The sequence below is a fragment of the Silene latifolia genome, chromosome X, assembly GCF_048544455.1.
Source record: "Silene latifolia isolate original U9 population chromosome X, ASM4854445v1, whole genome shotgun sequence".
In the NCBI taxonomy this organism is placed as follows: Eukaryota; Viridiplantae; Streptophyta; class Magnoliopsida; order Caryophyllales; family Caryophyllaceae; genus Silene; species Silene latifolia.
In genome coordinates this window covers 257,343,119-257,354,073 of record NC_133537.1, presented here as the reverse complement: position 1 = coordinate 257,354,073, position 10,955 = coordinate 257,343,119, and the positions used below count along the sequence as shown (strand labels likewise).

Below are 10,955 nucleotides of genomic sequence, written 5' to 3'. Positions count from 1 at the left end.
TAATATGTCTAGGATCTCACATGTGCTTGAACTTATTCATAGTGATTTATGTGATTTTCGCAATTATCCGTCTTTAGGTGGTAAAAAATATGTAGTGACTTTCATTGATGATTTTAGTCGGTTTTGTTACATATATTTACTTCACACTAAAGATGAGGCAATTGATAAGTTTAAGGTCTTTAAAAATGAAGTGGAATTGCAACAATCGGTTTTGATTAAAAGGTTGCGTTCCGATAGAGGTGGTGAATATTATGATGCTTTGTATTTTGAGTCAAGTGGTATCGTTCATGACGTAACTCCTCCCTATAAACCACAAGTAAATGGTGTAGCGGAAAGGAAAAATAGAGTCCTAAAAGAAATGGTTAATTCCATGTTATCTTACTCGGGTTTGAGTGACGGATGTTGGGGTGAAGCCATGTTGACGGCTTACTATTTATTAAATAGGATTCCTAACAAAAGAAATAAAGACACTCCATATGAACTTAGGTAGAAAAAGAAACCAAGCTTGAATTATCTTCGAGTTTGGGGTTGTCGGGTTGTTGTAAGACTACCCGATCCCAAGATTAAAACCTTGGGGGAAATGGGCATCGATTGTATATTCATTAGATATGCTGTGCATTCAATGGCTTATAGGTTCTATGTAATTGAACCTAATGATTCTGTTTTGGTTCACACCGTAATTGAGTCAAGGGATGCGATATTTGATGAGAGTCGTTTCTCATCAATGCTGAAGCCAAACGATCTAGTACCTAGTTCTAGTGGGTCTACTAAGGGAATTGACAATGTCACAACTCAAGGAGCAACACCTGAAATTCGTAGGAGTAGGAGAAAAAGGATTGCTAAATCCTTTGGTTCCGATTTTCATACCTATTTGGTTGAAGGTTCAAGGGATGGATGTGAAAACTATTATCCATATTGTTTTCACGTTGATGAGGACCTTAAGACATTTGATGAGTCAATGAGGTCTCATGACTCTTCTTTTTGGAAAGAGGCGGTGAATGATGAAATGGTTTACATAATGGGCAATAACACTTGGGTGCTTGCGGATTTACCTCGTGGTTGTAAACCATTAGGTTGCAAGTGGTTCTTCAAAAATAAGATGAAAGTTGATGGTTCTATCGACAAGTTTAAAGCTAGATTGGTTATTCCAAGGCTTTAAACAAAAGGAAGGGATTGATTATTTTGATACCTATGCTCCCGTAGCTCGCATTACTACTATTAGATTGTTGATTGCACTTGCTGCAATTAATAATCTAGTGATCCATCAAATGGATGTCAAAATGGCGTTCTTGAATGGTGATCTTAAAGAGGAGGTGTATATGAAACAACCGGAAGGATTTATTATGCCCGGAAATGAGTATAAGGTTTGTAAGTTAATCAAATCATTGTATGGACTTAAACAAGCTCCTAAACAATGGCATCATAAGTTTTATGAGATTGTTCTATCTAATGGGTATAGACTAAATCAGTCGGATAAATGTGTGTATAGCAAATTTGATGACAACGGTAATGGAGTCATTATTTGTCTATATGTTGATCTTTGATACCAACCAAAATCAAGTAGACCTTACTAAGGCCTTTTTGTCATCAAGTTTGGCCATGAAAGACATGGGTGAGGCGGATGTGATACTTGGTATAAAGATCAAGCGTGAGAACAAAGAATTCTCTTTGACACAATCTCATTACATTGAGAAAGTGTTACAGAAATTCAATCATGGAAATTGTTCTCCAGTTAACACTCCCAATAGATTCTAGTGTTAAGCTTATGCCTAATAAAGGTGAAGCTATTTCACAACTTGAGTACTCTCAAGTTATTGGGTGTTTGATATATGCTATGAGAAGCACAAGACCGGATATCGCATTTTCCGTTGGCAAGTTGAGTAGACACACAAGTAATCCTAGTCTTGAACATTGGGTTGCGGTAAAATGTGTATTGAGATATTTGAAGCAAACCGTGGATTATGGTTTGAACTATGTCGGATTTCCTTCGGTTTTAGAAGGGTATTCCGATGCTAGTTGGATCACCAACATAGAGGATCATTCATCGACTAGTGGATGGGTGTTCTTGCTTGGTGGAGGAGCTATCTCATGGGCTTCTAAGAAGAAAACTTGTATAAAAAGTTTGACTATGGAGTCGAAATTCATTGCTTTACCTGCAGCCGGTAAAGAGGCGGAATGGTTAAGGAATTTGGTTCATGAAATTCCGGTTTGGCCAAGACCTATTCCTCCTATCTCTATCCATTGTGATAGTTCGGCGACTTTAGCTAAGGCCTATAGAGAAGTTTACAACGGAAAGTCTAGACACCTTGGTGTTAGACATAGCGCGGTTCGTGAGTTGATTACTTAAGGATTTATTTCCGTTGATTTCGTGAGGACACATCATAATTTGGCTGATCAATTGACGAAAGGATTAGCTAAGGACTTGGTTCAATGTGGAAGGCTTATTGTGGAAGATTGAGGCACATGTTATAATCCCGAAAGGTATGTGCATGACCTACATGACAAGAGGTTTAAGTTTAATACTTCTTAATGAAATCTTTGACAAAGTGCATTTTGTAGGTGCACGATGAAAGAATCACCTATGTGAGTGTGAAGTGTAGCCACTTCAAGAGGCTTGGACTTGGCTTCATATACTCTCATGAAAGGGTATGGACACAAGGCGGTCAATAGTGTCAAGTTTGTATCTTTAAGAGTTTATTGAGTCTATGTGTATGTTATCTTCATGTATTCAATATGGGTTGAAAGGTTTAATCCGTGGGACACCTTGATTATCGAATATTTGGAATGTGTAATGTACTAATGTGGAAGTTCAATCCTTGGGACAGTTTCATTTATTCATAGATTTGTTTGCTTTGTTGTTTTAAATTGGAAACATGGGATACACTTAAATGGGGGAGGAATGTTGGTGATTTTGATCACAAGGACATTTAAGTGTATTCGGGTTTCTTATGTTAAAATTGTATTGAGCTCGAAATCGATATAATGTGAGTAGGAGAGTACGGAAGGTATGGTCATATAATCAGATTTATCGAGTACAAGGTTAAAGTGAATAAAGGACACTATTTAAAGTGTTGTCGTAGTATATTATGTACCCTATCGGGGCTATATACTCGGGATTAAAGTATTTCATATACTTAACGAAAATTAAGAAGCAAAATTTGAGACTTGTGGAAATTGGTCACTTCCCCGATCGGGTTTGCATGTCCCCGACAGGGGCTGTCTGACTGCTCTGTTTCACGTAAGATTGTTTATTATTTTGACAGTTACATTTTCTTTTGATTGGGTGGTAACAAACCAACATGTTGGTTGGTAACAAACCAACGTACTTATCCTCTGATTATTTTATTTTGTATGTGAATTTAACATGCATATATATAGTGTGTGCGGGAGTTAGACGAACACACTGATTTTGCATTTTCGTATTTTGACACAAAACAAAGCAAAACAAAAATTATTTTTGTTAATTGTTCTTTGTTCTTGCCTTAGACAAAGGAATCGTCTTATCCTACAGAGATTTCGTGATACCCAAAGGCTATAGGGTCAAAATACTCTAAGGAAAGTGTGTTCAACACGATTCGATTGGGTGTAATAAACCGTCTAATATTGTTTTCATTTCTGTTTTAGTGCCTTTGTTTGTATTAGTTACATATTGTAATCTTTTATAATACAAAAACTACAACAAGTTCTCCTCATACGGCTTCAACTGCCTCGAAGCATAGGCAATAACCTTCCTATTATGCATCAAAACAAAACCCAACCCACTCTTTGAAGCATCAGTATATACCTCAAAGTTCTCACTTCCCTAAGGTAGAGCTAGAACGGGAGCTGTGGTCAAACGCTCCTTCAAGGTTTGGAACGCCGTTTCACAACTCTCATCCCAACGGAATCTTGTCTCTTTCCTCATTAATGTTGTCATAGGTCTGGCGACCTTAGAGAAGTCTTTCACAAACCGCCTGTAGTAGCCAGCTAAACCCAAGAAACTCCATATCTCAGCAACATTCTTCAGTGTTTCCCATTTTGACACTACCTTAGTCTTACTAGGATCCACCGACACACCATCTCTCGAGATCACATGGCCCAAAAACGCCACTCTCTCTACCCAGAATTCACACTTAGATAACTTGGCATACAGGTGATTATCTCGAGGGGTTTGGAATACTAACCTCAGGTGCTCCTCGTGCTCCTCCTTAGTCTTAGAGTAGACTAAGATGTCATCAATGAAGACTACCAAGAACCTGTCCAAGAGCGGACTAAAAATCCGGTTCATAAGATCCCTGAACACTGCTGGTGCATTACTCTACCCAAAAGGCATTACCACATACTCATAGATACCATACCGTGATCGGAAAGTTGTCTTTGGAATATCCTCATCTGTTATCCACGACTGGTGATAACCCGACCTCAAATTAATCTTAGAAAACACCCCTACACCACTCAGCTGGTCGAAAAAATCATCAATCCTTGGCAAAGGATACCTGTTCTTCACGGTGACATGGTTTAACTCTCTTTAGTCGATGTATAGCTTCATACTACCATCTTTCTTTTTCACAAATAAAACTCGTGCACCCCAAGGTGATACACTAGGTCGGATGTACTCCTTGTCCAAAAACTATTCAGCTGCTTTTTCAAATCCTCCAACACCTTAGGTCCCATGCGGTACGGAGCCTTAGATATAGGTCCCATCCCTGGTTTAAGCTCCACACTAAAGTCGATGTCCCTCTTAGGAGGTAACCTTGGTATCTCATTGGGAAAAACATCCCTGAACTCACTAACCACTGGTATAACTGTTGCTAACAGCTCTTCCATACGAGTATCCCACACATGGCAAAGGATTAAAGGACTCTTCTTTCTCAAACATGACATTAAAGTGATCATCGCGATCAACTTCATCTTGGGCTTCACAACAAAGCCCCTATATGACAGTTTGGTTTCCGTAGGCCCCTTTAAAGACACTCTTTTTTGTCGATAATCTATCTTAGCATCGTACTTACCCAACCAATCCATCCCGACTATAACCTCTAATCCCTCCAAAGGAAACTCTAACAGATTGGCCGGTTAGTCTACTTTCCCAAACATCATAGACACCACTTTATATAACTTGGTACAAGACACGGACTTCCCCGAAGGTATAAATACATCATTCTTTACCAACTCACACTCCCCCAAACTCATAGCTAAGGCATGACCCATAAACACAAACGAGTGAGTTGCCCCTGAATCAAACAAAACAAAAGACGACGTGTTATGAACAAGAAAAGTACCAGTAACCACATGAGCATCATCCTTAGCTTCCTTCTTGCCCATCATGGAAAGTTTACCACTGCTCTTCTAACCTCCACCCTGAACCATGGTGGCTGAAGTGGTAGGTTTAGCTACCGAGTTTTGAGTCACACTGTTGTTTGGATGCTGATAAGACCCTCCATTATTACGGTTGTAGTCACCATTGTTATTTCTTTGGGCTCCCTTATCACCCCACAATCCAGCTGGTCTATTACTAGCCAAGCTCTGACTTGGAGCATGCGAAAAGTTTCCTTGGTATGACCTGGGAAAGCCTCATCCTCCTCTGGCAACGCTCGTACACTCAAACCTTTTATGACCCGTCCCACCGCAGTTGAAACATTGAAGATTGGAGTTCACACTACTACTCTGGCCGCCTCTTCCCAAATCTTCAGATCCCCTGCCATAGCTAGCTCCTCCCGAAAAATTCCTAACCTGATTATGATTGCTCCTCTTGTGGCTTGACTCATTGCCACCCTCACTCTCAGCCTTTCTCTTTTCAACATCCTTTTCCTTGGCCTCTTTGGCCATGTCCACTAGCCTCTCAGCTTGCCCCGCCTTTGCATAGACTTTCTTCAGATCAGTGACCATCCCAGCCGGTAGCCTCTCCATGATCTTCACTGATAACTCCCTCTCAAAACGAAGAGCCAAACTCCGTTGACTCAGTTTCATGTCCTCTGCATACCGTGATAGCTCGATAAACCTGTGGTAGTAGTCCGTGACGGTCATGTTATCAGCCATAGAAAAGGAATCAAACTCAGATCTCAACTTATGGCGAATGTACTCCGAAACAAAGTGATGTCTCATAGCCCCCTTAAATCCTGCCCATGGGGTTGTAGTTTGGCCTAGATTCCTATAGAATGCACGAGCCCCTTCCCTTTCGTTATGCCACCAAACCCCAGCCTCATTCCTTAGGTATAACGCAACCTGTTCTACCATCATCTCCTCCGGACACTTAACCACCTCTAGTACACTCTATATTTCCCGGTGCCAATTAACAAGTAGCTTTGGCTCATCAGTGCCCTCGAAAGTAGTGGGATTGAAGCGAGAAATGGTGATGCTCAGCCGAGATGCATCCACCGGTTTCCCTTCCCCTTTTTCCACATTCTTGAGTGCCTCCATGAGCACTTCTTGCTGCAAAATCATTCTGGAAACCTTCTCAAGACTCATCTCAGATGCCTGAATAAACACAGCTGATCACTTTGGTGGCATTTTGAGCTGGTATAACCAAGATAAACGTAAGCACATAGCCTACGGCTAAAAAAAACAACACGTCTGCTAAAGAGGTATTCAGACGAGTACTTGGGGGTACTCGGTCGAGTACAGACTACTCGGTCAAGTACTGACATTACTTGGCCGAGTATCCAACTCCAGTAGCTAACTTCAAATAACACCTAAAGCATACTCGGCCTAGTACTCTGGGTACTCGGTCGAGTGCCCCACTTACTCGACTGAGTGGTCATAACCAGTAGCTACTGCCAAAATACCACCCCCTCACACTCAGTCGAGTTACAGGCTACTCGGTCGAGTACCCATCCAGCTCGGTCGAATCGTGAAAAACGATCCACCCTTCGACTTTAAAATAAATAGATCCATACATATACCATTCCTAAACATATTCCTATCAATTAAAAGCCAGGCAATAACATGTAACATGCTTCATATCATTTTTAACACATCACGTCATCCATTTTTGCCAAGTTCAACCAATTCACATACCATCCATTCCATCCAACACTCTTACAAGTGACACATACAACACATGTAACGACTTCCCAAGACACCCCGTAGTGACTGGCTCAAAGTTGTAAGGGCCAAAATGCGGCTTTCGGACTTCTCCAAGGCCTTTGCGGTAGCTCCAAACAATTCCTACCCGGGTTCATTTTAATTAGACACCCTATGCTCATTTGTTCATTGGTTTTAGCTTCCAAAATCGTCACTCTAATACCACTTTATAACACCCCCATATCCCAAGATGCCTTACCAAGGACCACCCTAGGATACGAAGGTAGTACCATCTCGGTTGCCCGAGGTAAAGTATATCACAAGTGACCATAAAAGAACATGATTTAAAGTTTACTAATTTAAATGTATACAACCGAAAAACAAAAACCAAAAGTACTACAACTGGCAAAACCGAAATATCCAAAACTATAACCACGGCCAGCGGAAGACTAAAGACTCTAAAACAAGTAATGACTCCATCCCAGCTAGATCTCGCGAACTATCCATAGAAGTACCTGCTAATTAAATGCTCACCACCCCCGAATGGATCACCACAATTTTGTAAAACATAAATGGGGTCAGTTCACTGAATAACCAAGAAAAGAGAACAACAATAAGCATCCAAATCAACCATACACACTCCTCCAACCGCCAATTCATCACCGATCACTTACTACACATTAAAATATAAAGCTCTGCCAGATTACCCATCGCAACAGGTAATCCACACCGTTAGTGGGGACCGCACCCTTACCACCTAAGCCCTGCTCAACACCAAGAGCGAATAACCTATGTCCATTAATGTGCTATCCCTCTTGTGGCGGGAACCATAAGGGGCAAATCAAGGGCGTGAAGCCATTCTCGATGATGACTCCACTCAGTCGATGGTGCACCTTGTAAATCATAGATACACCAAACAACCAAACTCACAATACCAATATAAACATGCCAAATTAAAAATTACAATCTCAACAATAATAGTAATCATGCGAGTAAAATAATCGCACCATCTTATAGTTAATTACACAGTCAACTGAGTAGGGAACCCCTGCCTTATGGGTGAATCTGCGATCAACAAATAACAGCAAAAGCTAGTATTGTTCCTCTACGAACTCGTCATAAATTTGTCAAAATTATTTATATATAATTACTTGTATTATTGTACATAAAACAATAACCATGACACGTCACTCTATACACGTGTCTTGTGGTCATGAGGTTATTTTTTGCCTACTCCAGAAGCCCTAAATTTTTATACACCAGTACTCGAGCACCCAGCAATAATCACAATCATACTTTATGTCACAATCAAACCAATTAACCCCTTTCCTTTATCTAAACAATTAGGGTAAAACTCTAAATAACAACATATTAATCGATTAGCGAAGCACTAGAGACTTACCAACAAAACTCGTACAAAAGACGAAAGTGTGGACTCACGTTCGATCAACTAGGCTTGGGAGTGATTAGGGTGATTAGAGAGTTGAAGAACTTAGTTTAGATTTTGATAAAATGCATTAGTAACAAATAACATGATATATTTATAATCTCTAATCACCTTAACCAAATCGCGGAAATAAACCCGTCGGACCGGGTACTTGGTCTCGGCCGAGTGCTCCTAGGTAGTAGCCTGACCAGAAGACGCACGACGACCAACTCGATCGAGTTTCCCTTACTCTGCCGAGTAACTAAGGACCAAAAAACCGTGGTATTACAGACTCTGTGGTGGTAGACATGTTGTAGTGATTAGATGCTTTGGTGACGGTGTAGTGGCTTTGTAGTGTACGTTTGTCATTATCTAATAATTTCATTGAGTACTTTGTGATCCTTCGAGTTATCGTGTCATGTTGCAGTTGGCGTGTGGGACGAACTTCGGGGACGAAATTCCTTTTATGAAGGGAAGACAGTAATACCCGCCCTGTTATGGACCCCTTGACTGACCTATTGACCATGTGAGACTCTTAGTAGAGATGGAAGAGGGAGTTACATCACATTCTTTACTGAATGCTCGACCTAGTAAGGGTCACTCGACCGAGTATTCTTGGTACTCGACCTAGTGCAGTGTACTCCGAGTATGTTTCATACTCGACCGTGTACGCGTTTTGGTAGCGTGTTATTATATAACGCGGAGGTTACGACTTAAATCATTTACGCGATACGTTTCATCATTTCTAAACCTAACTCTCTCCCACTCAATCCTCCCATCGCTAACTACTCAATCATGAGTTAACCTTGAATCATAATACGGGGAGGGAGATAACCTATGCATGGATTCATCGAGTCGGGTCGTTGCTGCCGTCGGCATCTGATTATTCTTCAATGTAAGTTTGTGGATATTTGATTATCGTTTAGTCAATCTTAATAGCATAGTGATAGGGCATAATTGTTGATTTTAGGGTATGGTGCGGATTCTTCCTATGCGTCAATATGATTTATGAGATTGCTAAGAAGTCGCGAAAAGGTAGGGTTTCCCTACTCAGTTTCAGTTCATGGTTATTTGTCTAATTGTGTTATGTGGTTATCAGTGTTGTGAGTGCGTTGATGTGTTAGTTCAGTTACAATATCGAGATGGTGACAATGTTGTTGTTATTGTTGTTGTTATTGTTACTGGTATTGGATTATGGGGCCATTGTCGGGAGATGGTCTTCAACCCCATGTTCACCCCTTGTAGCTCCCGTCATAAGGGGGATGTGTACATTAATGATTTGGGTTCGCTCGTTGAGATGAGCGGGGCTTTGGTGGCAATGCTACGGTCTCCCACTGGCGGTGTGGGTTACCTGTTGCGATGGGAACCATTGGATACTATTGATTGGGTGTGGTGGAGTTTGGTAGTCGATGGACATGAGTTATACTGTTTCATTGGATTGCTTGGTTTGCCGTTATTAAATCCTGTCACTGACTTGTGTGGTGTGCTTGTTATGTTTCTTCTTTTGTCCGTGTCTGCAGTGATCCATTTGATATTTCCAGCAAATGGTGAGCAGTGAGACTTTTCAGGTTGCTTTTGTTGCTATCTCGATGTAGCTGCTGGGTTGGAGAGGTCGACTGACATAGAGTCAGTCGTTGGACGCTATTAGTTTTACCAGTTGTATTTTCTTATGTTTTCATAGTTGAGTTATTCCTCTTTTATTTTCGGAGTGAGTTTTAAACAAAATATTAATTGTTCTTTTACGGTCTATTTGATATACTTACCTCGGGCAACTGAGATGGTAATGCCCTTACTTATTAGGAAAGGTCTTGTTAAGGTTCCTTGGTAAGTGGGGGTGTTACATCTAGTGCTTGCTTGTGCTTGTTGGAAATTCGTTAAAAGGTAGGGTTTCCCTACTCGGTTCTTGGTAGTATATATGATTGAATATATGTTTGTGATACCATAATTGAGATACCTGGTGATAATTGAGTAAATTGGCATATCGTAGCTGTGATAGTTGGATATTTGGCATACTTGGCATAATTGTGTGTGCTATTGTGATACATGTTACATGTATGTGTTCTTGTGGAGTAGTGATGTTAGTGAGGAGGTTGTAAGAGACCGGCCTCACACCCGAAATCACTCCATGAGGTTGGAAGCCTCAAGGAGAATGTGCATATTAAAGATCGTGGTTATTGGGTTTATGTTACGATGCGAACCTAGCAGTCGTGATTCAAGATGCGATATGATAACATGGTACCCTCCGTGTTGCGATGCGGGTACCTTCGGGCTGCTGTCCGGCTATTCGTGGCTATGATACGCGACATTTTTTGGTACAATTTAATTTACGAGTTTATATTTTAATTTACGAGTTTATATTTTAATTTACGAGTTTATATTTTATTTTCGAGTCGTAGTAATATTTTATTAAATTTTACACCGGAGTTTTATATTTTTAATTAGAGCTACTTGGATTAGGAAAGTTTTTAGTAAGGGAGTTTTTTTAAAAAAAAAAGGGGGGGGAAGGAGTGCACGGTTAGACCGAGTA

General features: G+C 40.6%; 1 protein-coding gene across 1 annotated transcript; it reads left to right on the top strand.

Annotated features, from left to right (window-relative positions):
* Positions 1 to 1,714: 1,714 nt before the first annotated feature.
* LOC141619982 (secreted RxLR effector protein 161-like) lies at positions 1,715 to 2,347 on the top strand. Its single transcript, XM_074436974.1, has one exon. It carries the CDS (start codon positions 1,715 to 1,717, stop codon positions 2,345 to 2,347), a length of 633 nt encoding a protein of 210 aa, XP_074293075.1.
* Positions 2,348 to 10,955: the final 8,608 nt, after the last annotated feature.

What these genes read in the sequence shown, in the direction of transcription:
- LOC141619982 (XM_074436974.1), top strand. Translation starts at nt 1,715, where the DNA reads ATGGAAATTGTTCTCCAGTTAACACTCCCAATAGATTCTAGTGTTAAG.